At 35.5% G+C, this 26,651-nt stretch overlaps 1 protein-coding gene and 1 long non-coding RNA gene across 6 annotated transcripts in view; one reads left to right on the top strand and one right to left on the bottom strand.

Annotated features, from left to right (window-relative positions):
• Positions 1-26,651, top strand: part of hdac4 (histone deacetylase 4) — a 399,927-nt gene that overhangs the window by 256,157 nt on the left and 117,119 nt on the right. For all 3 annotated transcript variants that reach the window (XR_012385010.1, XM_005172529.6, NM_001039358.2), the window contains 1 exon segment: positions 88-206. Coding sequence is in view for 2 of the 3 variants with exons in the window: in XM_005172529.6 (XP_005172586.1) it covers positions 88-206 (119 nt within the window). In the remaining variant the exon portion in view is untranslated.
• LOC137496500 (uncharacterized) lies at positions 21,859-24,798 on the bottom strand. Of its 3 annotated transcripts, XR_012385621.1 has the most exons (7): positions 24,752-24,798; positions 24,326-24,432; positions 23,833-24,062; positions 23,120-23,724; positions 22,858-22,943; positions 22,499-22,541; positions 21,859-22,401 (listed from the first exon to the last, which is right to left on the bottom strand). It is a non-coding gene; the product is annotated as an uncharacterized lncRNA (long non-coding RNA). The 3 variants fall into 3 exon arrangements; XR_011016910.2 differs by lacking the exon at positions 23,833-24,062 and having other exon boundaries at positions 23,120-23,246; XR_012385622.1 differs by lacking the exons at positions 23,833-24,062; positions 24,326-24,432; positions 24,752-24,798 and adding an exon at positions 23,761-23,796.

Below are 26,651 nucleotides of genomic sequence, written 5' to 3'. Positions count from 1 at the left end.
GGAAATGTCTTGAAATGCACATATTTGAGTCCTTCTGCTTGCCCTCATGTGTGTGTGTGTGTTTTTTTTTTGTGATTTGTTCCACAGGAAAACCCAGCACAGCTCTCTGGACCAGAGCTCACCACCTCAGACAGGGATTTCCACTTACAACCACCCGGTGCTGGGAATGTACGACCCCAAAGATGACTTCCCGCTCCGCAAGACGGGTAAAACTGAAGCCCTTCTTTCCAAACGTGTCCATGATTTTCACTTCGCTTGCTTTAGAGCAGTTCAGGTTTACTTATTCAGAGTGGCTTCCAGGCGACATGGAACAAACTCTGCGACCTTTGCTTCCATTGACGCTTGTGGAAAAGCCTTTTTTTTTTCCTCGTGCTGATGCAGAAGCCGGTTTCTCACACTCGCATACAACTGTAAAAGATTGTAGATCAACTTGCGGCTGGAAAATATGCAGAAACGGTTGACTGACTTGAACTTGAAATTGTTTCATTTTCTTTCATTAAGTTTGGTTTTGAGTCATCTTGGATATTTTTTTCATTTTAATTAGTAAATTTTGTATTACTTTGTTTGTTTGTTTGTTTACATTTGTTTCAACATAAGTCATTATTTTTGTTTCTTTTTTAAATTTAATTAATTTGACAGCTTAAATCCCTAAACTTTTTAAACATTTTAGTATATTATGGATTTTTTCCTCTAGCATCTTTTTCAGTTTGTTTTAGTTGTTAATTCTGATTAATTCTTTAGATCTGAAAAAGTTATATATTACTATGTATGTGCTTCTCATAAACACACACACAGACACTCACATATAATGATATCAGGGTTTATTTAAACCATAAAGTAAAAGTAAACCTAATAATCCAAACTTTAAACTTAAATAAATAAATAAATAAAATAAAAATAAATAAATAAATACATTTTACTTTGGCAAAAGTGAAAGTTGGCAAAATTTTATTTTTTATGTAATTTTATGTAGTTTATTTTTTTCTGGGATTTTTTTAGTGACTAAAATTTGTCATTTTTTGTCATTAATTCTGGTTATTTAGTTATGAATTCTTTCTGAAAGAGTTATATATTACAAGCAATACTATGCATGTGCTGCTCATTAACTGCTCCCATATAATGATATCAGGATTTATTAAAAACAACGTAAAACAAAACGTAAAAACAAATGTAGTATTTCAAACTTTAAAATTAATTAAATAAACAAACAACCAAATAAATAAATAAATGTCTTTTGATTTAGTTAGCAAAAGTGTTATTTTTCTGCACTTTGCTCATGCAGTTTGTTTATTGTTTATTTTTTCCAGAATTATTTCAGTAACCAAAATCTAAATAAATATATTAGTTATTATTCTGATAAATTTTTAGTTATTAATTATTTCTAAAACAAGCAATACTGTATACAGGTTTGTGCACGCACACACATTATTATCTGCCCAGTTTTTGCCCTTTATTATTATTATATTATTATTATTATTATTATTATTATTATTATTATAATTCTTATTATAATAAATGCGTTTGATTTTCTAATATTAAACATTTGCCATTGTTATTATTATTATTATTATTATTATTATTATTATTATTATTATAAATAAAAATAAATGAATTTGATTTATAATAATAAACATTTACTTATTATTATTATTTTAAAAATTAATTTGATTTATAATAATAAACATTTGCAAACATTTACATTTCCCTTTTAGCCAAAGACATCTGCGGTTGGCATTAAAAGCAGTGTGGTGTACGGTAAAAGTCAAGTTTTCTTTTTTTATACTTTCGAATTCGGCCTCCTACTACACAACACGGCATGCTTGCTATTGCAACCAGTCTCTTTTTGCAACCGGGAACCCGTGTGACATCTTGTGCGACAAAGGTTTGCAATTCATCTATACGTTTCTTGATAGCATTGAAGACTTTTTTTTTTTCCCTCTCCCTCACACCTTGCAGACCATACTGGAAAGTTTTCTCCTCTTGATGAGAGAAAGATGTCCAGATAGAGAGTTTGAGCAGGTTGGCATCTGCAGCGTGTTAAGGCTGGCATCGGTCCTGTGTTCACTCTGAAGTGTGTGTTCAAGAACTCGCACTCAAGGGCAGTTCCTATGCGCACTCACTTTGGGCTGCTTTAGGTGGCGTTTGGCCTCTGTGCTCATTAATCAGACTGGAAATGGGCCTGTCAGGAGGCGCGGTACAGCCTGCCCTGGGCCTTCAGCACACACTGAGCCCCGGTGAGACCTGCGTAATTACAGAGCAGCAGGAGGAGGAGAAGAGGAGAGTGTTAGAGGCAGAGCTGCTACAGTCCCACTGTATACAGTACAGCAGCCTCATCTTGACCTCCAGATTCACATTCACTGCATGCAGGCTTCACTTTTTTTTCTATGGTGTAGGAATTTGGAGAGCGAATTTGGTCAACGTCATACTTTTTATCACTTTAAAAAAAATTACTTTTGTATAGTTTAATTATTTGCCTTTTTTAATGTATAAATAAAATAACGTGTTATAATTTTGTCACTTTTCTACAGTTTGATTTATTAGATTTGTAATATTATTTTATGCAGTGAAATGATATCAGGTAAATTAACAACATAAAACTACAGCTATTTTTTGTTTCTTCGAATCAAACAAACATTAAAAAAACTTTAAAATAATTTAAAACATTAAAACAATGCAAATGCAACTTTACAATTAATTAAACAATTATTATTAAACAACAATTTTTTTTGTTTGATTTAGTTTGTTACAAAAGTTTTAATTTATATATTTTTATGTAGTTTATCAAATTGTTTTTTTTTTTTTGTTTTTTATAAATAAAACAGTATATAAAAATGCCATTGAAACATTTAAGAAATTTTATTTTATTTATTTATTTTTTTTAATTTTTGGAATTTTTGTTATTTGAAACCGAACAAACATTTGGTAAAAAAGAAAAATACATAAAAATAAATAACTAATAATAATAGTAATAATAATAATAATAATAAATAAAATAAAATATTTAAATGGGATTATTTTGTTTCATTTTATTTTGTAGTTTAATTATTTCTTTCTTTATTTATTTATTTATTCATTCATTTATTTATTCATTTATTCATTTTTGTAATTTGTTAGTGCACTTTAATGATTTCAGGTTTAATTAAACCGTTGAACTACAGCTATTTCTGTTACTTGAAATCAAACATTTAAACTTTTTGTTTTTTTTTGCAGTGTAAATTAGTGCATCTTAATCTTTTAAAGTTAATTTTAAGAATAAATAAAATTAGCGTTTATTTAGTTAGCAAAAGTTTTATTTTCACACACTTTTAAGTAGTTTGTTTACTTGTTCAATTCTTATAAACTAGCATGCAATTTTATTATTGATATGGTTAGTTAAACAGTCGAGTAAATAAAAATGTCATTTAAGACATTCAAACAAATATTTTAGTACATAATTACTATGTCATGATGATATTACCATATTTTACACATGGCAAGAAACAATAGTGATAAATCGGGTAAAATAATATAACATAACTGCCATTTCAAGCAGCCAAATTTATTTGCCCAACTTAATTCCTACTAAAGTGATTTAGTCAAAAGCTAAATTATTTATTATTTTTATTATTAAGAAACAGTCAGGATCTGATGAACGTCAAGCTGTGAAATGTTCTTTGTTAGTTTGTGATTATAGAGTTTTGCGGTAAGGCTGGTTCTGCTGGTCGTCCCGCTGCAGATGAAGCTCAGTTTGCTCTGGCTGGCGGTCTGCATTCCTGCATTGGGGATTTGGGAGGGTGAGGGTGGCCCGGGCCTTTACCAGAACTGCCTGACAGGCCAGAGTCTGTTTTCGCACATCTCACCTAAAGCCCAGCACATCTGCAGCTGCAGGAAGTGAGATGTTGTTTTAGGACAGTGAGGTCTGCGAGGGTCCCGCACACAGAATGCTTAAAGACCTGAAAGAAAAAAAAAGACTCTCCTGCATGGGTGTCGTGCATTTTTCTAATAATGTTTTTTGGGTGGCGTGATTTGAAATACTGCTTCAGTTATTTTATTCAGAAAAGTTTGGCATGTTATGATTTATGCAATGTGGAAAATGGGATATACAGTTGAGGTCAGAATTATTAGCAACCTGTATATTTCTCCCCAATTTCTGTTTAACGGAAAGACGATTTATAAAAATAATAGTTTTATTAACTTTTATCTTTACCATGATGACAGCACATAATATTTCACTAGATGTTTACTAATATTTATTCAAGATACTAGTATTCAGCTTAAAGTGACATTTAAAGGCTTAACTAAGTTAATTAGAGAAGTTAGAGTAATTAGGCAATTCATTGTCATAACTGGTTTGTTTTGTAGACCGGGGGTTTTCAAAATGTTCAGCCAGCCAAAATAACAATGCCAGTGACTCGCGACCCCCAAATTCCTTGGAGGTGGTTATAAACATACATATGTTGAACAAACCAAAGAAAGCCTTTATAAACACGAGCATATTGACAACACAAAACAGTGCAAAAGTCTAACAACCGGATCATTTTTATGGTCATTTATTGATTTGTGCAGTTTAATATTACCCTTACTTAATGAGACTGGTATGCACAACGTTTTCAGCACAAGTTGATTTCATTTTGGAGACCACCATTCGGAGATCATCTGCAATGTTCAGCTGTGGCTTGTATTTAATGTTTTTGATTGCCATAGAGGTGTCAGAAAGTTCAACCTGGTGCTATAAAATCAATTTGCTGCGACTAACGCTATTGCTGTGCTTTTATATTATATTTTATGCAACAGTTCTGTCTGGTTCTCGAATGTGATTGGCTGATAGCCGTGATATATTTAAGTTATATCAGCACCCGTACAGCCTCTTTACCCTTTGTGTATTACTCCGCCCATATACAGCCAGCAAAAAGCAGACACTACAGATCAGGTTCATTAGTTAATGCATTTACTAACATGAACTAATCATGAACAACACATGTACAGCATTTATTAATCATAATTGAACATTTACTAATGCATTATTAACACCCAAGTCCGTGCTTGTTAACATTAGTTAATGCACCATGAGTTAACATGAACTCACAATGAACTACTGTATTTTCATTAACTAACATTAACTAACATGAACAAATACAGTAGTAAATGTATTGTTCATTGTTTGTTCCCATTAGTAAATGAATTAATTAACATTAACTAATGAACCTTATTGTAAAGTGTGACAGATTTTGTTTTTATATACACAATTAAGATCTCAAATTGTAAGTATTTAGGCACAATTGTTGACAATAAACTGAATTTTAATAGCAATGTAGAGGCTGTTTATAAGAAGGCAAGTCAGTCTCCCCCACAAGTTGAGAAGTTTTAATGTTAGTACAAGGCTTTAACATGGCATATAGATCATTGATTCTGCAGATTTTATTTGACTTCTTTATGGAAAAAACAGCAATTGTGATTTTTAAGGATAATACACATCCTCTTCACTCAGCTTTTGAAATGTTACCATCAGGACGCAGGTTTAGAATTCCTAAATGCTTATAAAAAGTTTTTTTTATCCCAGTTGCAGTTGTTCTTTTAATTCGGATCACTGTTTGAAGTGAATAAGGTGAATGTCAAGAATGATCTGCAGTATTGTGTATGGGGATAATGAGGTTTTTAAAATGTTTATCTTATGTTGCTGTCTTGATGAGTGTTGCTATTGTGTGATTGTTGTATGTATGCGGTTGTTGTTTTAAATCTAGTGTTAAATACAAATTACTTTCTGTGCCAAGCAGAACGGACAATGAAGTTTGTAAGAATGGGTTTTAACCACCGCGGTTCGAACTGTAGATCTGCCAAGTGACTGAAACATTATCAGTATTAGTGGTAAAAAAAACTGTACATTTCTAGTCAAATCATCCTTCTGCAATCTAATACCATAGATGGAAATAAGAGCAGTATTAATAGCTAAAAATGTGGGAGAACGTTGATACTATTTGATTGTATTGTATTGAATTGATCAATAAAGTGTTGGTTAAATCAAAAGTAATTCATAAATACTTGAAAATGAGATGATTTAATGACAATAATTCTCTATGGTTACAACTGAATTAGTTACAAATAACTGTATAAAAAGATAAAATATGAACTGATAAAACATATTTATAACGTATATAAATTGTACCCAGCTTAAATGTAAGAAATAAAGTTACCAGAGGTGGAAGCAGAGACAGGGGGAGGGAGAGACCAAGAGAGTAAATAGACCTCAAAGAGGCAGAGAAGATAGACTCCAGATCAGCAGAGGAGCAGAGCAGGAAAGCGCAGAGCAAGAAAAGAACAGACCACAAAAAGAGACAGAGCTTTACACCTGTCTCTTTCTTGACAATGTGACCAAAGCCCAAATACTGAGACATTTAAACTGAGCAAATAAAACATGTAATAAAATAAAGAAAGAAAATAACTCACGAAAAACTAATATATGAAAGTCAATGGTTACAGGTTTACAACATTCTTTAAAATATCTTCTTTTGTGTTTGACAGAGAAAAGAAACACGTAAAGGTTTGAAACAAGTACAGGGGGAATAAATGATGACAGAATTTTCATTATTTGGTTGAACTATCCCTTTAAGTACAGTTTAAGCACTGTTTCTGGTAATGAGTTCATGAGTTTCTTTTGGAGCATTCTTGATATTTTGAAGAATGCTGAAAATCTGACTTCCATAGCTTGCTTTTAATAAACAAGCTCACTTGTTTAGTATTTTTGCATTTTGTCTCTCTCCTTTTCAGTGTAAATGGCAACAATAATACTGGCTTAATGTTTTTCCTTCCTTTTCTGCTGCCCTGTAATAAAATATAGAAGGTACAAAACAGGAAAAAAACTAATATATGGAAGTCAGTGGTTACAGGTTTACAGCATTCTTCAAATTTTCTTCTTTTTTGTCTGACAGAGGATTTTTTTGGGCGTGAACTATCCCTTTAAGTACAGTTTAAGAAGTGTTTCTGGTGAATTTCTGATGACATGAGTCACCAGCAGAAGAGTCACGTTTGCTGCAAGTCTGTTCTGCTTGAAATGTCAGATCTGTGACCTTCCTGCCTGCTGCAACACATTCGCAAGAGCCGGAGAAACGCATGAATGAAACAAAGGAGCCCTCGCTGAGTCACGTTCACACGCCACACATTCACACTTACAGCACAGTTCAGCCAAAAAAATGAAAATTCTGTTATCATTTGCTCGGTTTCAATCCTGTCTGAGTTTCTGTTGAACACTGAAGATGATATATGATTAAGAACATTGGAAAGCCTTTAACCTCCATCATATCTTTTTTTTTTTTTGGTTTGTTCCCCTATTAAACGCTATTTATTCCTGTTGTCCCAAAATAAACCAATTAAGCTAACTTATCAATTTAAAAACAGTTAAGTTGCCCCAAAAACAACCTCTCGAAGCTTGTTGTTTTATAGTAAAGTCTTATAGTAAACAATGTAAACAATAGGTCTCCGCAAAAGACAGTGACGTAAACAAATTAATAACCATCTATAATTCAACACTATTGTGTCGTTGGACTAAATTTGCTTGATGGGATGTTGTTCTGAGGACCCTTACCTTGCAAATAATCTGTGATGTACAGCAATGAATGCGTGTCTTGTTAGTACAATGATAAGTCTGTACTTCATATCTAGTAACGTTAAGCATGTTCTGTACAACTTACCGTACACAAATTTAGCACATACATCATTTATGAGCTTCCCGTTGAAAAACAACTTGCTACAAAAGCTGAGGGTTGTAGTCTTCGATTGATGTATAGCTTGTCAAGATTACTCATGTTGTTTTTGGTTAAATCTATTAGTAAACACTGACATGTTCAAAAACAGCACCCCAGTTTAGCCACCTTGAGTAAATGACTGTTATTTCACAGCACTATAGTTAGTATTCTCTCTTATAGAGTCAGAATTAGGACACATTTTAGATGCAAAATGAGTTTAAGACGCCGCATGAGGCATTGTTGTAGGTTTTCTCATTTGTACTCCATATGAATGGCCTGCAGGTTACACTGATGCTTTCTTCACATTCATGTTGACACTGGGGAGTTTACTGGATTAGACTGACGAGCATGGAGAAATCTGGAAGGAATTGAGCTGGAGCTTTAAACACAATTACACTAATTAGCCTGGAGGTTGCAATTTGTGACCTAATACCTGCTAATATGAGCTGGGATTCAAGCTGAGGGAACAACCAGGCAAGGACAGATGAAAGTTTGCTGTATTTCTGGAATAGTGGTTAATGGTCATATCCGGAAAAGCAAAGTGCCGCACATGAGCAGGGATGCGTTTCCCTAACAACAACATAAATCGAGGCTGAACTACTATAGTACGTTGTATCATTTGGGAAATTAATGACGAGTGTTTCCTTAAACCGTAGTTTCTCTGTCGCAGATCCATGTTAGTTATAGCGTAAAATAGCAGCAGTGACGCTCTAAATGGATTGGAGTAACAACTTTGCATTCAGTTTTGTACAAATTACATTGTTTTACACACCATACGCATGCACATTTTTAGTAAAATCATGCATTAGTTTTTTCATATCCGCACATATACGGCCTATATTTCGCCATATTTCGCTATACGAAAGTGTAGTGACAATAAAGGCTTGATTGATATATTTCTTTTAAAAACACTATGAAGAATATTCCATATTCTATTCTAAAACATAAAATCACTTACTATAGCTAGCGAGTAGGTTAATCCCATATGCTCTATAAATCAGATATACAAATCATGAGTAAAAGTACTTTTATTTATTTATTTTTTCCAAAAGTATTTTTATTGAACATTTTTACAGCAAAAGCATGTCATAAATTAACATTGATTTATGTAGTTTAAATCCTGACCCCACATTATAAATTACAATGAATTATAGTAATTATAATAAATAAATAAATCAATCAATAAATAAATAAAATTGTATTTCACAGGGTTTCCGCAGGGTCTTAAAATGTCTAAAATTGAAAAATCTAAATTTTTGTCTCTAAAAAGTCTTAAATTTGTTGTTCTAAGTCTTTTTTTTGCACTGGTTTTATTTTTCTGATGTCCATGTAACGCTACATCTAATGCTCATTTTAATTCTTTTTTATTGTTGTTGCTTGGTTTTTGTGGTGTTGTAGTTCTTTATTTTACTAGTCCAATTGCAATATGCGGTCTTACAACTACAAATGAGACCAACATGCAATAGCCAATCAGCTTTCTGCTATTGAACTCAGTGGGCGTGGCGAGTGTGACACCATTGCTGTGTAAGTTTTTGCTTTTCTCCTTGCTATAATAAAAAAATTATTGTAGAGCAACTCATGTTCTTTTGTTATTGATGACTTTATTAGCTAGAAGGCTGCTCGAGACATGAACGCAAGCGATGCATCAACGTTTGATTTAAAAATACTTAAATACTTGAAAAATACTTTAATGGTCATAAAAATCTTTATAATCATTATAATAAATTTTAAAAATAATAAAAACAATTAGTTTAAAAATATTTAATGATATTAATGGTATGACGTAGTTCCGGAAACTTACTTTTCTGTTTATTACAAATGGTTAACCATTAAAATGTCAACGTTTTTTTTTTTTTTACTTTTCAACATTAAAAATTGTTGGAGCAAAGTCTTATAATGCAATTCAAAAGCATAAATACTTCAAAAGCAATGAATCCCAAAATACGGAAAGCTGCAAATGTATGCATATTCTTAGTGTAGTATGAATGAATCACTGTACATGAAAAATTATTACTTTTGTGGGTCTCTTGCAAGCAAATAATGGTATTTAGGTTTTCTTGGCGTCAAAAAAGTTTGCAAACCTCCATCCTTGACTATACTGATGGCCTTCAAATGGCCCCAGCAGCCGCTAATGAGGATCCTTCATGGTGCCTCTCCCTGAACACGCTGTCCATCCACTGCTAAGAGCTCATTTCCCTTATCTGGATCTAAGTGCTTTTTTAATAGCTGTAGGGTGATGACTTCTGCATGTCATTTCCCGTCAGCTCTCTGTTGACAGCTTGTCCTCACTAAGACCATTCCTGCATTCTCTTATCAGCCCAGAGAACTCGTCCAAATCATCATCAAAATTTATCTGTAAGATCTTTTCTCATATTTCATAATCTAATCTGAGATTTACTGCAAAAGTGTCTGATCTTTTTTTTTTTTTTGAAAACGCTGATATGAAAGTTGAAGCTGGTACTTTTTAGCAAAGCATAGAAATGTAATTTATTGATTATAAAACAATATTATATATATATATATATATATATATATATATATATATATATATATATATATATATATATATATATATATATATATATATAAATTTTTATAATTTGATGCAGAATTGTTGGCAGAATTCCATATTTAATTGTGAAATTAATTTAGCTTTTTTTGCATTTATGTAGTTTATTGCCATCTAACTATTAAACATAATTGCATAATATTTATAATATTAAGACATATATATTTAATAAATACTTAATAATAAGGATTTCAGATGTTAATATAATTACAGGCTTCTGCATTGTTTTAAAAAGGGGATTTTAAATGAATTGGGCTATTTTAAAATGTTTCATTCTTAAATCTAAAATGAAACATAAATTAAAAGTACATTAAAAAGTTTAAACTACATGTTAAACAATTTCCAAATCAGTATATTAGTCATAAATTTTCCTTGCCTAAATATGCATGATTTTTATTTTTTTTTATTTTTGTTGGCCATCGATTTTAACATTTGAGCGTGCCTTTTGTTAGCTTTTGTTAGCTGAACCAAAGTTCATGACCAATGAACCTTGCAACTGTCATCCCAGCTTAATCAGCCTTGAACAGAACTTAGCAGAATAATGACACTGTTGTCTTTTTTTAGAGCTGTGGTACTATTGAAACTGTATACAGTTTGTTCTTGAAGAGCGTTACAGTGTTATTACTGTTATTTTTTTATTTTTTTTTTTAGCATAATACAATGAAGCTGCTTGAAAATTAATATCATATAAAGCAGTAATGTAATGGATCATCAGTAATTCCAGTTTTTCGTCCTGCATAAACCTATGTATAATGTCAGTTAAAGCTGCACAAAAGGTCGTTTTAGCATCAATATCGCAAGCTGAATAATGGCACTGTTGTCTTTTTTCAGAGCTGTAGTACTATTAATAGTGTTTTCATTTCATATTTGAAGAGCGTTACAATATTATTATGTTCATATATAACTATTTTTTAGCATATTACAATGAAACTGCTGCTTGGTAATTAATATTAGATAAAGCAGTTATTTGTACAGCATCACTTACTTTTTCAGCACCAAATATGCTATTAAGCAGATTTTTACAAACAAGTTGGTTTAATGCAAACAGATGGATTCAACAAATGCTTGTACAATCGATTCCACAACCTCAAACTCGGAGCAGGTCATTCTTTAAAGGTTACAAAGCAGTTTTCCTGTTCGTTTCTACTTCTAGAACCGGGCTGTTGCACTCTATATTGATCTTTGACTTTGTGAAAATAGTTTTTGTCCTGTCCTGTCTTATTAAACTGTTAGTCAGGGTCACCGTTACCCTTGAAGAGTTAGGTTTGATGTAGATGTGTGTGTGTGTGTGTGTGTGTGTGTGTGTGTGTGTGTGTGTGTGTGTGTGTGTGTGTGTGTGTGTGTGTGTGTGTGTGTGTGTGTGTGTGTGTGTGTGTGTGTGTGTGTGTGTGTGTGTGTGTGTGTGTGTGTGTGTGTGTGTGTGTGTGTGTGTGTGTGTGTGTGTGTGTGTGTGTGTGTGTGTGTGTGTGTGAGTGAGTGAGTGAGTGAGTGAGTGAGTGAGTGAGTGAGTGAGTGAGTGAGTGAGTGAGTGAGTGAGTGAGTGAGTGAGTGAGTGAGTGAGTGAGTGAGTGAGTGAGTGAGTGAGTGAGTGAGTGAGTGAGTGAGTGAGTGAGTGAGTGAGTGAGTGAGTGAGTGAGTGAGTGAGTGAGTGAGTGAGTGAGTGAGTGAGTGAGTGAGTGAGTGAGTGAGTGAGTGAGTGAGTGAGTGAGTGAGTGAGTGAGTGAGTGAGTGAGTGAGTGAGTGAGTGAGTGAGTGAGTGAGTGAGTGAGTGAGTGAGTGAGTGAGTGAGTGAGTGAGTGAGTGAGTGAGTGAGTGAGTGAGTGAGTGAGTGAGTGAGTGAGTGAGTGAGTGAGTGAGTGAGTGAGTGAGTGAGTGAGTGAGTGAGTGAGTGAGTGAGTGAGTGAGTGAGTGAGTGAGTGAGTGAGTGAGTGAGTGAGTGAGTGAGTGAGTGAGTGAGTGAGTGAGTGAGTGAGTGAGTGAGTGAGTGAGTGAGTGAGTGAGTGAGTGAGTGAGTGAGTGAGTGWGTGAGTGAGTGAGTGAGTGAGTGAGTGAGTGAGTGAGTGAGTGAGTGAGTGAGTGAGTGAGTGAGTGAGTGAGTGAGTGAGTGAGTGAGTGAGTGAGTGAGTGAGTGAGTGAGTGAGTGAGTGAGTGAGTGAGTGAGTGAGTGAGTGAGTGAGTGAGTGAGTGAGTGAGTGAGTGAGTGAGTGAGTGAGTGAGTGAGTGAGTGAGTGAGTGAGTGAGTGAGTGAGTGAGTGAGTGAGTGAGTGAGTGAGTGAGTGAGTGAGTGAGTGAGTGAGTGAGTGAGTGAGTGAGTGAGTGAGTGAGTGAGTGAGTGAGTGAGTGAGTGAGTGAGTGAGTGAGTGAGTGAGTGAGTGAGTGAGTGAGTGAGTGAGTGAGTGAGTGAGTGAGTGAGTGAGTGAGTGAGTGAGTGAGTGAGTGAGTGAGTGAGTGAGTGAGTGAGTGAGTGAGTGAGTGAGTGAGTGAGTGAGTGAGTGAGTGAGTGAGTGAGTGAGTGAGTGAGTGAGTGAGTGAGTGAGTGAGTGAGTGAGTGAGTGAGTGAGTGAGTGAGTGAGTGAGTGAGTGAGTGAGTGAGTGAGTGAGTGAGTGAGTGAGTGAGTGAGTGAGTGAGTGAGTGAGTGAGTGAGTGAGTGAGTGAGTGAGTGAGTGAGTGAGTGAGTGAGTGAGTGAGTGAGTGAGTGAGTGAGTGAGTGAGTGAGTGAGTGAGTGAGTGAGTGAGTGAGTGAGTGAGTGAGTGAGTGAGTGAGTGAGTGAGTGAGTGAGTGAGTGAGTGAGTGAGTGAGTGAGTGAGTGAGTGAGTGAGTGAGTGAGTGAGTGAGTGAGTGAGTGAGTGAGTGAGTGAGTGAGTGAGTGAGTGAGTGAGTGAGTGAGTGAGTGAGTGAGTGAGTGAGTGAGTGAGTGAGTGAGTGAGTGAGTGAGTGAGTGAGTGAGTGAGTGAGTGAGTGAGTGAGTGAGTGAGTGAGTGAGTGAGTGAGTGAGTGAGTGAGTGAGTGAGTGAGTGAGTGAGTGAGTGAGTGAGTGAGTGAGTGAGTGAGTGAGTGAGTGAGTGAGTGAGTGAGTGAGTGAGTGAGTGAGTGAGTGAGTGAGTGAGTGAGTGAGTGAGTGAGTGAGTGAGTGAGTGAGTGAGTGAGTGAGTGAGTGAGTGAGTGAGTGAGTGAGTGAGTGAGTGAGTGAGTGAGTGAGTGAGTGAGTGAGTGAGTGAGTGAGTGAGTGAGTGAGTGAGTGAGTGAGTGAGTGAGTGAGTGAGTGAGTGAGTGAGTGAGTGAGTGAGTGAGTGAGTGAGTGAGTGAGTGAGTGAGTGAGTGAGTGAGTGAGTGAGTGAGTGAGTGAGTGAGTGAGTGAGTGAGTGAGTGAGTGAGTGAGTGAGTGAGTGAGTGAGTGAGTGAGTGAGTGAGTGAGTGAGTGAGTGAGTGAGTGAGTGAGTGAGTGAGTGAGTGAGTGAGTGAGTGAGTGAGTGAGTGAGTGAGTGAGTGAGTGAGTGAGTGAGTGAGTGAGTGAGTGAGTGAGTGAGTGAGTGAGTGAGTGAGTGAGTGAGTGAGTGAGTGAGTGAGTGAGTGAGTGAGTGAGTGAGTGAGTGAGTGAGTGAGTGAGTGAGTGAGTGAGTGAGTGAGTGAGTGAGTGAGTGAGTGAGTGAGTGAGTGAGTGAGTGAGTGAGTGAGTGAGTGAGTGAGTGAGTGAGTGAGTGAGTGAGTGAGTGAGTGAGTGAGTGAGTGAGTGAGTGAGTGAGTGAGTGAGTGAGTGAGTGAGTGAGTGAGTGAGTGAGTGAGTGAGTGAGTGAGTGAGTGAGTGAGTGAGTGAGTGAGTGAGTGAGTGAGTGAGTGAGTAAAATCAGCAGAAATCATGGGCCACTGCAACCGACGTGTCCAAACACACTCACTCATGCATCTGCCGTCTCAACAGTTTTCAGATGAGCTGGGCTCGATACAATACTCAAACTTTTTTTTTTTTTTTTTTTTTGCTTTGCATGTTTGTTTTGGGGATTTTACCTGTCATGTAGTGTGTTTAATACACTCACAATAAATGTATTTGAAATTAATCAAACTAATTATTTAAAATGAGTTGAATCAACACAATTCTGGAGTTGTTTGGGACAACTTAATTGTTTCCTGTTCAATCAACTTGAATGTGTACAAACAATTAAATTAACAATCAATTTGTGTTGGGACAACTTGAAATTGTTTGGAACAGAGCCTCTTTTTTTTACAGTAGCTGATTGCGAATGTAGAAGGTTTGCACATGTTTGTTCTAACTTATTTAAATTGAGCTCAAACAACCCAGTTATTGACTTTTTTTGTGGACAGATAAATTGTTTTATGTTCAGTCAACCTAAACTTGTAAACAAGGATTAGGACACAATTAATGCATTAGTAAATGTCAAACTATGATGGATAAATGCTGTACAAATATTGTTAATGCTAATTATTGTAATTACTAACATGAACCAAGCATGAAGTAATTTAACTCTATTGTAAAGCATGACTGGGATCTTATTGCCATAATAAATTATAGTACTTTGGATACTTAAGTATATTTGACAGCAACTGCTTTTGTACTTTTACTCCAATGAAAGTGTAACGGGAACACTTCAACATTAAGTACACTGTAAAAAATAAATCCGTAAAATTTACGGTAAAAAAAACGGCAGCTGTGGTTGCCAGTACTTTACCATTAAAAACACTGTACAAACCGTAAAAGTGATTTCTCATTTTTACGGTAAACTAACGTATTTTATTAATTTATGGAGGTAATATGTCTGTATTTTGTATGACCAACATCTACACATCTTTTGTTACACAGATAGGCGCGTTAGCACACCCTCATGCAGGTGGTGATAAGGAAGTTACATAATGAGCCAATGCTCATCACAATCAACTTTCCCCACAAGCAGAAAAGAGTATCAGCATATAGAAGGTGCTCAGTGTCATTCACACAGCTACTAAACACCAGTATGGTAACACGCATAAAATTAAAGTCATGAAATAAACATTTTTTAATCAAAATTAGATGTAACATAAATCTCTAATGTGCATAACTGATAGGGAAATAACTAAAAAGATCCATATTAATATCAACAAAATATATAAAAAGTGATGTGCCATGCAGGGAATTCTGGAAAAGTCAATTTACGGTTATTCGCCATATATATTAAGGAAACATTCTGTTAACCGGGTTACGGATTTATACTGTAGCATTTTTACAGTTTTTTACCGTTGGAGTCACGGCCATTTTTACAGTGTAATGAAACCCTACTGTAAAGTGTTACTTGGATCTCATAGCCTTAATAAATTATAGTGCTTTAGATACTTAAGTACATTTAACAGCAAATACTTTTGTACTTTTACTTCAATGAAAGTGTAACAGGAGCACTTTTACTTTATTAACATTAAGTAATAAATCCTATTGTAAAGTGTGAGCAGGATATTATAGCCATAATGAAACAGAACTTTGGATACTTAAGTACATTTAACAGCAACTACTTTTGTACTTTTACTCAAGTTTAACAGTGTAAAAGTGTAACATGAGCACTTTTACTTCAACTAACATTAAGTAATGAAACTCTATTATAAAGTGTGACTGGGATGTTATAGCCTTAATAAATCATAGTACTTTAGATACTTATGTACATTTAACAGCAACTACTTTTATACTTTTACTTCATTGAAAGTGTAACGGAAGCACTTTTACTTTAATTAACATTAAGTAATGAAACTCTATTGTAAAGTATGACTGGGATCTTATAGCCTTAATAAATTAGAGTGCTTTGGATACTTAAGTACATTTAACAGCAACTACTTTTGTACTTTGTACTTTTCTACTCCATTGAGAGTATAATAGGAGCACTTTTACTTTTACTTTAAGTAATGAAATCCTATTGTAAAGTGTGACGGGGATCTTATTACCATAATAAATCAAAGTACTTCGGATACTTAAGTTAATTTAACAGCAACTACTTTTGTACTTCTACTCCATTGAAAGTGTAATGGGAGCACTTTAACATTTACGTTAACTAACATAAGGTAATGAAACCCCTATTGTAAAGTGTGACTGTAGTAGTAGTAGTAGTAAACTTTATTGTTCTTGACAGGAAATTTGTTATGGGTAGGGCCAGACGGAATCTGCAGACATTTCTTTGCTATTTCTGCTGAGAATTTATGTAAAAATCTGCGGATTTCTGCTGAATGATTTTGGGAGTATCATAACTAAAACCTTAATATATGAAATAAAAAGTAATACCTTTTTAACTTTTATTTAATGTTTAAAATGCAAAACCAATTAGATTCACTTTATTCAGTAAACAAAGCAAGTCTGTCATATAATATCTCTACTAAAAGACAGAAAATATTACTGTACAAACTGCATTGTACATAAATCTGATGAACATTTTTGTTATTAGTCAATTATATCACTTTACCCACTTAAACTCTGCTGCTATTTGGGGATTTCCGCCTGGATTTTGCCTACCCAAATTTACAAGCTTCCCAAATCCAAATAAAGAGGTGTAAATTCAAAAATTTGGTATCATTTTAAAGAAAACCCTTTGAATTTTCATAAAACACTATTGAAAGTGTTTAAAATAACTGAATATGTCGTCTGTGTTATAATAAACACCTAAAAAAAGAGGCGCTTTTTGTAATTTTTTTTTATAAACTCAAATTTTAAAGTGTACCTTTTAGGTTCTGTGTGGTCTAGCATGCTGTAATTAATTTTGGTGGTTCCTGCACATGTCTGTAATCATAGGAAAAAGAAAAAGGTCTCTACCATAATCTATGCAAAAGATTTTGCATTCCAACTGATGAAAGGTGCTGTACAAGCCACAGGGACCGATCATTGTTTTCATATTTCACTATTCTTTTGTTTGATCAAACATAATTCACTGTGTTTGGGCCACATCAGACATATAAAAGGATTACTTATGCACATCACCTCAAAAACAGAGGAGAATGGCCCTGAAGGGCACAGCATAAGGTAAGAGATGACAGCTGTCTGTGCTATCTGGGGCTGCTTATTGATCATAAATGTATTGTTTACATTTCTGCGCCATGGAAACACCACAATTCAGTTTGATATGTGAATATAATTCAGTAAAAAGAATGCTAGAACTGTATGAGCACCGAAAGAGCTTTCATTTGAGCTATAACTTGTACATGTGTCATATAAAAAAATATGAAAATGAACCAATGTTCAATACCCAGCTCGGTTATACTGTGCATTTAAGTGTAAATAACTTTTGTACAGTAGGATAAAAACCAAAGTGTTGCATATGTGCATAAAATATAGATTTTACACTTTCAAACGACATCACTTACGGGGGTCTGGTGCAACGCTAGCCCTTTAAATCTGAAAGCGAAAGTCGATGACGTCACGGACCCGGTACCAGGTCCGCAGAGTTTAAGTGGTTAATTAAAAAAACTGAATAAAAACAGATTTACACACATGTACTCAAGTAAATAAAAATAATTAATGATAAACTAAAAATCTGCGGAAAATTTGCGGAATACTGCGGGCGCAGATTCCGTGTGGGCCTAGTTATGGGCATCGCCATATTGCTGCAGACATTCACTAAAAACAAGCAATAAAAACAATACAAAATACAGCAGTTACAAAATGTATAATGCTTATTAAGATAGACACTTTACTTTGGATGCTTAAGTACATTTAACAGCAACTTATGTACTTTTACTAGGGGTGTCACGATTTCGATTTTTATGCTCAATTTCGATTATCGAATCACAAAATAGAATCGTCGATGCTGCCACGCCCCCATGTCACGTCAGCTTGGCTTGCCAAGCGGGAAAATAACAGGCTTGTTGAAGTGCTTGTTAAACTGCAGAAGCAGGAGACCCGTCGACAGAGCTTAAATCCTCTCCTCTTTCAATGAAGTCGCCGGTGTGTAAGCATTTTGGATTTCCAGTGAGTTATGTTGACAACGTTCGTGTTGTCGACAAAAAAAAACACAGTTTTGCAAGCTCTGCTATGTACGTATTACGTACGGTTCGTCCGATAGACAACACCGGCATCGCGATCCTCCGCCCGCCCCCGTTGCAAATCAGCTCGCGAAAAGTACACACTCAGGCCCTGTTTACACCGTCTTTGTTTTTAAATGGCATTTTAGAACGACAACGATTTAACATCCACAGTGGCGTGTAGCATTTCTGAGCAGCCCTCCTTCCTCTCTACCTTTGAAAATGCACATCACGTGACCACACAGACACAGCCATGCGCTCGAGACAGCAGGTCCAGGCAGTCAGAGGACTGCTTCAATCTTTCACTCACTTGACTTGTACTTAGTCATTTTAGCGAACACCTCAGATACTGTTGGCTAATTCCTGTTGGTTGTGCGTCTTTTTTACCAACGCCATTATAACGACACAGATCACTGCCTATTCACGAGTCCCGCAGAAAAAGTGATTGACAGGTGGTAATTATGTGTGTATCTTGCCTTTATTCATTTACTGTATGATTTGTTTATGGGTAAAACAAAGACCATGCAGGTCAGGTAGTTTAAACGGTAGGCTACAAATAATTAATTGGTCATTAATTAATTATTCATAATCGAAAATCGAATCGAATCGTGCCTTTAGAATCGAAAATGTAATCGAAATGAGGATTTGGAGGATTGTGACACCCTTATTTTTTAACAGGAGCACTTTTACTGAAGTAATATTTGCACTTGGTTTGTGTACTTTGTCCACCACTGGCATGAAGTGATGCATAAGTGTACAAAACGTTGTGGATGATGAGTTTTGTATAAGTTTTGTAAAAGTTTTTGTTTCCATTTTTTTATTATAAGCCAGATGGACGCGTAATCCGAACACGGCTCTTGTTAAATTTACTCCTGCCTTTTATTACTGTTCCTGTTCCTCCACCCTCACTAATGCAGGGCATTAATGGCAGCGTGCCCAGCTCTCTTTAACATAGATGTCTGGGAATGTTCCTACCACTTACCAGAAGTGCCATCCTCATATCTACCTAGTTTGATAAGTATAACCGCAAGATTGGCTTTTCAGAACAGAGTGCTCTTGAGATGAAACCTTCGCTTCCTCAATATCTATATATTAGAGCCCGTGGTGGAGATATTTTATGTTGAACGTTCAATCGAACCTGCCTGCATCTGTGTGGTATGACTCACTGAAAACATAGGAAGAGGAGCGCAATCCCAAATGTGATGCTTACTGTAAAAAATATCCATAAATTAGCAGTATTTTGTGATTCATGTTTTTATGCATGTTTGTTTATGCTTTTGAATTGGTTTGAGATCTTAATCTTTCTTTCACCAACTTTTACCCTTGAAAAGTTTTCAAAAAGTTGCATTTATTAACACTTTTAATAGTTGAAAGTAAAATACATTATATTGTCTTGGTTTTTGTAAATTGCTGTACAAATACCTTGCAATAAACTGTCACTGTAATTTCTGTCGGGTTCTCCGGTTTTCCCCACAAGTCCAAAGACATGCAGTACAAGTGAATTGGGTAAGCTAAATTGTCCCTATAGTGTATGAGTGTGTATGGATGTTTCCCAGAGATGGGTTGCACCTGGAAGGGCATCTGCTGTGTAAAACATATGCTGGATAAATTGGCGGTTCATTCCGCTGTGGCGACCCCCAGATTTATAAAGGGACTAAGCTGAATTTTCAACATCAAAAGTCGAAAGACCAAAAACCATTGAATAATGTATATAGTCTCAGTTTCTCTGTAAATGTTAGCATTTATGTTATAAACAAATAGTTTTAACTACATTTCCTTCAAAAATACACATAAAAATATCATAATTTAGAGCTTTTTCATTTTTACAGAATAACAAAAAAATCTTAATCCTAAAAAATCAAGGTTTAATAAAAATATATATAAAAAATTTGGTCAATATCATACAACCTCCTGACTGCAGAATACGTCAGAAAAAGTCAACTATATTATATAAAAATAATAAATAAATTTATTTATTTTTATTATTTTAAAGAGCATTTATTTTGGTAAATGTTAATATAGTGACAAAAAGACTATAAAGGCAAGTTTTTCCTCATAATTTTAAATAACCTCTTTCTATTCATCAAAATATCTTGAAAAAAGTCTTATTGTTTCTCCATTATATTCCTCATCATCCTATCATCTATCTATCTATCTATCTATCTATCTATCTATCTATCTATCTATCTATCTATCTATCTATCTATCTATCTATCTATCTATCTATCTATCTATCTATCTATCTATCTATCTATCTATCTATCTGTATATATGTCTGTCTGTCTGTCTGTCTGTCTGTCTGTCTAAAGTATCTTTCCATCTATCCATTTGTCCATATGTCCATCCATCTGTCTGTCTATCTAGAGTATCTATCTGAAGCCAATACTGAAACAAATAACTTAAGCACTGTGGGCATATAAGGCACAGGTGAGCACAATCAAAGAATTAATGAACAAATTGGTGAAAAACAAGCGCTGGCAGTACAAGAAAGTACAAACTATATCCATCCATCCATCCATCCATCCATATCTGTCTATGTCTGTGTCTCTATCTATCTGTATCTATCTGTCTATATATCTATCTGTCTATATATCTATCTGTCTATCTATCTATCTATCTATCTATCTATCTATCTATCTATCTATCTATCTATCTGTCTGTCTGTCTGTCTGTCTGTCTGTCTGTCTGTCTGTCTGTCTGTCTGTCTGTCTGTCTGTCTGTCTGTCTGTCTGTCTGTCTGTCTGTCTGTCTGTATATATGTCTAGCTGTCTGTCTGTCTGTCTGTCTAAAGTATCTTTCCATCTATCCGTTTGTCCTTATGTCCATCCATCTGTCTGTCTATCTAGAGTATCTATCTGAAGCCAATACTGAAACAAATAACTTAAGCACTGTGGACATATAAGGCAAAGGTAAGCAAAAACAATGAATAAATGAACTAATTGGTGAAAAACAAGCACTGGCAGTACAAGAAAGTACAAATATCTATCTATCCGTCCGTCTGTCATCCATCCATCATTTTAATCTGTATATTTAGTAAATACAGCAATATTGTGGTTAAGATTTGTTTATGATTGTAAAAGGCTGTATTACAATATGTCAAAACTGAAAGCAAAATAAAATAAAAACTCTGGAAAAAAGGGGTTCTTATCCCAATAGCAGGTAGCGAACAGTTATGTATGATTTACCAAAAAAAAAAAAAAACGCTTGTTCAAGACAGACACGTAATTAAGGAGCGAGAAAGCGTGCCCCTCTACACCATGGAACAACCTATGCGTATGATTTGAGAAATTTGACAGATTTATTCATGGCCTTTTGTTAGCGGCTGTACACAGCAAAATATGGGGACCCAAAACAACTCTATGGGTGTTAATTTCAACACTTTGAAAGTGTCTCATGGGGTCCACTCAAAACAAAGTTAAATCAACACTTTCAAAAGGGTTGGCACATTGACACCGAAGTAAGGGTTAATTTTAACTCTGGGCAGAGTTAAAAAATGTAACTATATTTAACACCGCCTGGTGTAATATATTGTTATTTTATTCAACTCTCTTGAGTGTAAATATGGTAAAAAGGTCAAATAGACTGTAAATTACAAAAGAAAAAACATTTTATTTGAAAACATTCACCACTTCAACAATTCATTCAGTTTTTAAAATGCAACAATGTCAAATATGCTTTAAATGTTTTATTAGTACAGACAGTATCAACAAAATATGTATGACCAGTGCTCAAAAAGGCTGTTTCAGTCCTTTGGTCCAAACTTGATGTGTTATCAGAGCAATTTGAAAGTTCAATATATCGTCACTCATAGTTTACTTCTGAACTCATAGTTTTCTTCTGAAATTACATTTTAAACAACTTGGCGTGCAAATCTTTCACTTCTGGTGTTTCCTTGGTCCTCCATATCAAACACAGCAGTTTAAATGAAGGTATAAATGCTGTAAACTTGTGTGAAAACAAACTGGAGCTAGGAAATCTCATCAAGCATGTCCTGTGAATGAAGTGCTTCCCAGCCACAGGATGACCTTTTTATCCATGACGATGTAGTAGCTGCTGATCGCTCGTCTGGTGGTTCCTGATGCACGGATATAGGGTGATGCTCATCTAAGAACTCTTCAAGACTCCAGCATGACTAAGAAAAATGTTTGAAAACAAATTGCAATCAAATTCTATGATATATTTAAAAGAACATTTAAAGTAAATAAAACATTCAAGAAATCTAAACTCACCTTTTGAAAATCTTCATGATGATCCACAACTTGACTCTCCCAGCTGGTTGAGGTGACAGGATATGGAAAAGTAGAAAAAACACATATATCACTGTTGGATCTCCAAAAACAATTAGGTTAACCACTATGACTAGAACTGGAAAAACAGGCAGCTGTCTGTCCAGAATCCTGAATTTAACACAACACTTGGAGCAAAATTTAGAGGAGCTTAAAATCTTTTATATCATTTAGTGATGCTGACTTCCCCAAAATATTGGCCACAGTGTAAAAAATATTCATAAACTTCATAAACAACAGTTTTCTGTAAGCGTGTGCGTGCGTGCGTGCGTGCGTGCGTGCGTGTGTGTGTGTTTCTTTACCAGATTCAACTTGTTAGGCCCTTTCAGGTCCAGTATTGAGGCCACCTTTACTGGAGTCTAGCAGATGATTCAGGTCCAAATATAATCTAAAATATTAGGATAAGCAGAAGAGGAAAAGTGCAAAGTAAAGAGCAAAACATTATTTAAGTAACAGTTCACCCACAATACAAAACTTATCACCTTCATGTCATTCATTATTCTTTAATGCTCTAATACCCTCTTAGCTTATTGTGAAACAAATACAGAACTTTATCAAACATACCTTCATTATTATCACCACATATGACCAAGAAGGTGTACTTGGTCATTTCACCAACTCTGGAAATACACCATCCGTCTCTAATCAGCCACTGTCACAGGGTCTTGTGTTATTGTATAGAGAACTGTGGCTGTTAAAAAACAACAACACATTAGTATCTAACACATATGCATAACCTTCAGATTAAAAAAGAGAGATGAACATCACAAAGTATGCCTCACACTTTTTCAGATATATTTTGATTCAGATGTTGATTATTGATAATAAATCTACAAATCAAACCTGTATCATCATTAGGCTGCTCAAATATGAATCAGTTGATTAATTTTACAGACAGGTGGCTGTTTACAATGCACTAAATTGTCTTTAATAAAAAGGAAATGTTGTGCACAGTACATGCTAAGTTTAGCCTATAGTTTTAAGCACAATATCATGCCGGAGAAAAAGCTTGACTAAGATGTTCCTGACTACAGAAATAGCCTAACTTACTAACGTCAGACATCCCGAGTTGGGAAAAGTAATTTTCGGGGGATACAGAGTTGATTTGCGGGAGGTAGCGGGAGAAATGAGTACCTAAAGAACAATGGGATGAGTTGCGCGCGACGTACCTAAAGAGCGGTGGGGGTGACTTGCGCGCGACGTACCTGAAGAGCGGTGGGGGTGACTTGCGCGCGACGTACCTGAAGAGCGGTGGGGGTGACTTGCGCGCGACGTACCTGAAGAGCGGTGGGGGTGACTTGCGCGCGACGTACCTGAAGAGCAGGGAGGGATGCGGTGGAGAGGGGTGTGTAAAGTGTTTAATGACCGGGCGGGAGACGCGCGATTTCCCGGAGATTATCATTCATTTGCGGGCATCTACTTGGGCATCTGGGAGTCTCTGTGCATTTGCGGGATAACGTTAATGTTAGTCCCACAACTTCCAGGAGACTTCTGTAACCTTAAAAGTCTGAGAAAGTGCAAACGCGGTCATTTTAATTTTTTTAATGTTAACATTCCGACTTTAATGGTTGTCAACGCTTAATATAATTCAAGCGTAACGTTACGTTATCACGCGAGTCTATCAACTAACGGTATATGGACGGCCACGAATGAACCAGTTTAAAAGGGCCGCGGTGTTTAAAACAACCAAATTAACGTACACGAATAACAAACAATCATATGTTTTAGTCAGGAAGCCTTTTACAAGTAAGCATATATTCATTTACTCACCATATATGTTTTAGAAACTCTCCAGAGCTTATGGAAACCGTCCTGTGTTGCCGTTAGCATCCGGGCAGAGTAGGCTAGGCTGCTCCGGTGATTCCCTCGCTAGTTTGCTTCGAATTAAAGGAGAAGTGTCGATTTTATTTTACAGATGGGTAACAACGCACAAAATGGCATTAAGCGTGACAGAAATGTGTTGAACATGTACATTTGATGTTTTTATGCACTATGTATGCGTGAGCATATATAAAACATTCTTGAAAAGAAGTGAATAGTAATGCAGTTAAGCTAGATACACAAACGACCATGAATGAACCGCAGAAGATTAAAATTGTCACTCCATTCTAAAGTTATTAACTTAACAATATGTTTACAACTGTATTTCCTTAGAGAAAGTCAGAAAAATACCAACATTTAGGTAGTTTGACTCACCAGTTGCTGTTCTAAACCTCAGATGGAAAATGGCGTCTGGAAAATTCTTCAGTGACTGGGGCTGCATGAATTCCCGGATGTTGGAAATAACACCACCAAGTGTAGAAAAGATAACTCCTTGATTTCGCACTGAATAAAATCAATTCTAACTCTTATTATATTCATTTATCAAAATCTAACTCTTTAACGTCAACACTTTACTCTGAAATGCTTCAACACCGAGAATTTAACTCAGATGAATTTGCTGTGTAGGTGGCAAAGAGTGCATAAAATCTCGTTCCAAATATCCATTGAGCGCTCTTTACAGGGGCCGAGGCTGCATGGCTCCTAATGAACTTTGCGTGCTCTTCTCACACATTTTTGACACCGGGTCACGAACGAAGCAAGGATTAAGCGTCAGAGCACAATTGGGGCAAGAGGGGCATTGAGAGGCCTTTGTTGGAGAATGCGAGCGGGTGAAAATGTCAGCCGGAGAAACGGCCGTGCCTCGATGGCGGCTTCAAATAGGCATGACCCTCGCGGTGAACTTTCATTTTGGTAATTGCCGGCCTGTTCTGACACGCTACATCGCACCCCAAGAGCAAGTGTTTGCAAACTGTTTAACCGAAAGCGCTCTGAGGCGAGCGGTATTCATTTGCAGCGTTTACACTTAGACAGACTTGATTAAACTTTTGGGCAAGTTGCTGAGCCAAGCTGGAAGTTGTTCAGATGCTAGTTTGCGCCATTGTTTTTTTTCTGGGTTTTTTTCTTCCCCCAATGGGAATCTGGAATTTCGCACTTAATGAGTGGCCTGAGATAGCCTCTTTTATAAGGATTAATTAGTTGCTTGGGTCGGGTCATGCTGGTGTCAGATGTGTTGGTCTTTTAATCTTTGCATTGGACAGAATATGTCCTGAAGTCACCTTTTTTTAATGACTAAATCATTCTCTGAATATTCAATTAAAATTATATTTGTTTGTTTGTTTTATTTTTGAATAAATTAGAATTTTCTATATTTTAAAGGTGAACTAACGTCTAATGGTAAAAATTAATTAATTTTATTTTTTAGAATCAAACTTCATTAAAACACTATTCTCCCTTTGTATGCATAGGAAGGGGAAAGTCCCTCCCATTAATGATGATATGAGGCGTTTGTAGCTCCACCCCTTTGGATTTAAAGTAATTGTCGCCAAATTGGCATAATGTGGGTCAAATACTATTTAAAGACTTATTGTTTGCACCTTGGCATAGTTAATAAAAATATTTGCATTATTTTTTTCTAGGGTCATATCATAAGAAAATTGTTTACACAATGCTCAACAATATCATATATCACTTTTTTTTCAGCATTGCGCAGCCCTAATAGATTAAGTAAAGAACATCCGTCAAATCTTTTGAAGTTAGTCTTTATTAGGGATTGTCAAACAAAGTTGCTGTTTATTTAAGGACTTCAGTTTTAGCTTCAAGGTTTATGTACATCTAGCATAGCGTGAGCAGTACAGTGATGTTGCAAACATATTTTATTGCTCAGTTTTTTGAAGAGGGGAAAAAGCACAGACGCTCTATTCTTTTTTTAATGATGTAAAATGGTATACTTTGGGCTTTTCAAATGTACTAACATTCAATAAAAAAAAAAAAAAGGTTAATAAAGTAGCACATTCACAGTACATTTTCAGCCAAACCGGAATCTATTCATATGCCTCTTTGTTTACATGACAACAGGGTTTTTGAGACCGAAAACAAAAAATAAGTTGTTATTTATATACAGTTTTGTTTTTGGTCTAATAACCTTTAGGATGACTCTAAATTTAGTATTAAAGTTACCCCGAAGGTAAATAAAAATTGATAATTTTTATTTTGATTATAATTTACATTTTTTAATTACATTTTTGGGTAAGCCTGTGTCATTTCTTGTCAAAGA

This window comes from Danio rerio, chromosome 9 (assembly GCF_049306965.1).
Source record: "Danio rerio strain Tuebingen ecotype United States chromosome 9, GRCz12tu, whole genome shotgun sequence".
Taxonomy (NCBI): domain Eukaryota; kingdom Metazoa; phylum Chordata; class Actinopteri; order Cypriniformes; family Danionidae; genus Danio; species Danio rerio.
Note: the sequence above shows the minus strand (reverse complement) of the source record. Positions and strands in the feature narration are given on the sequence as shown.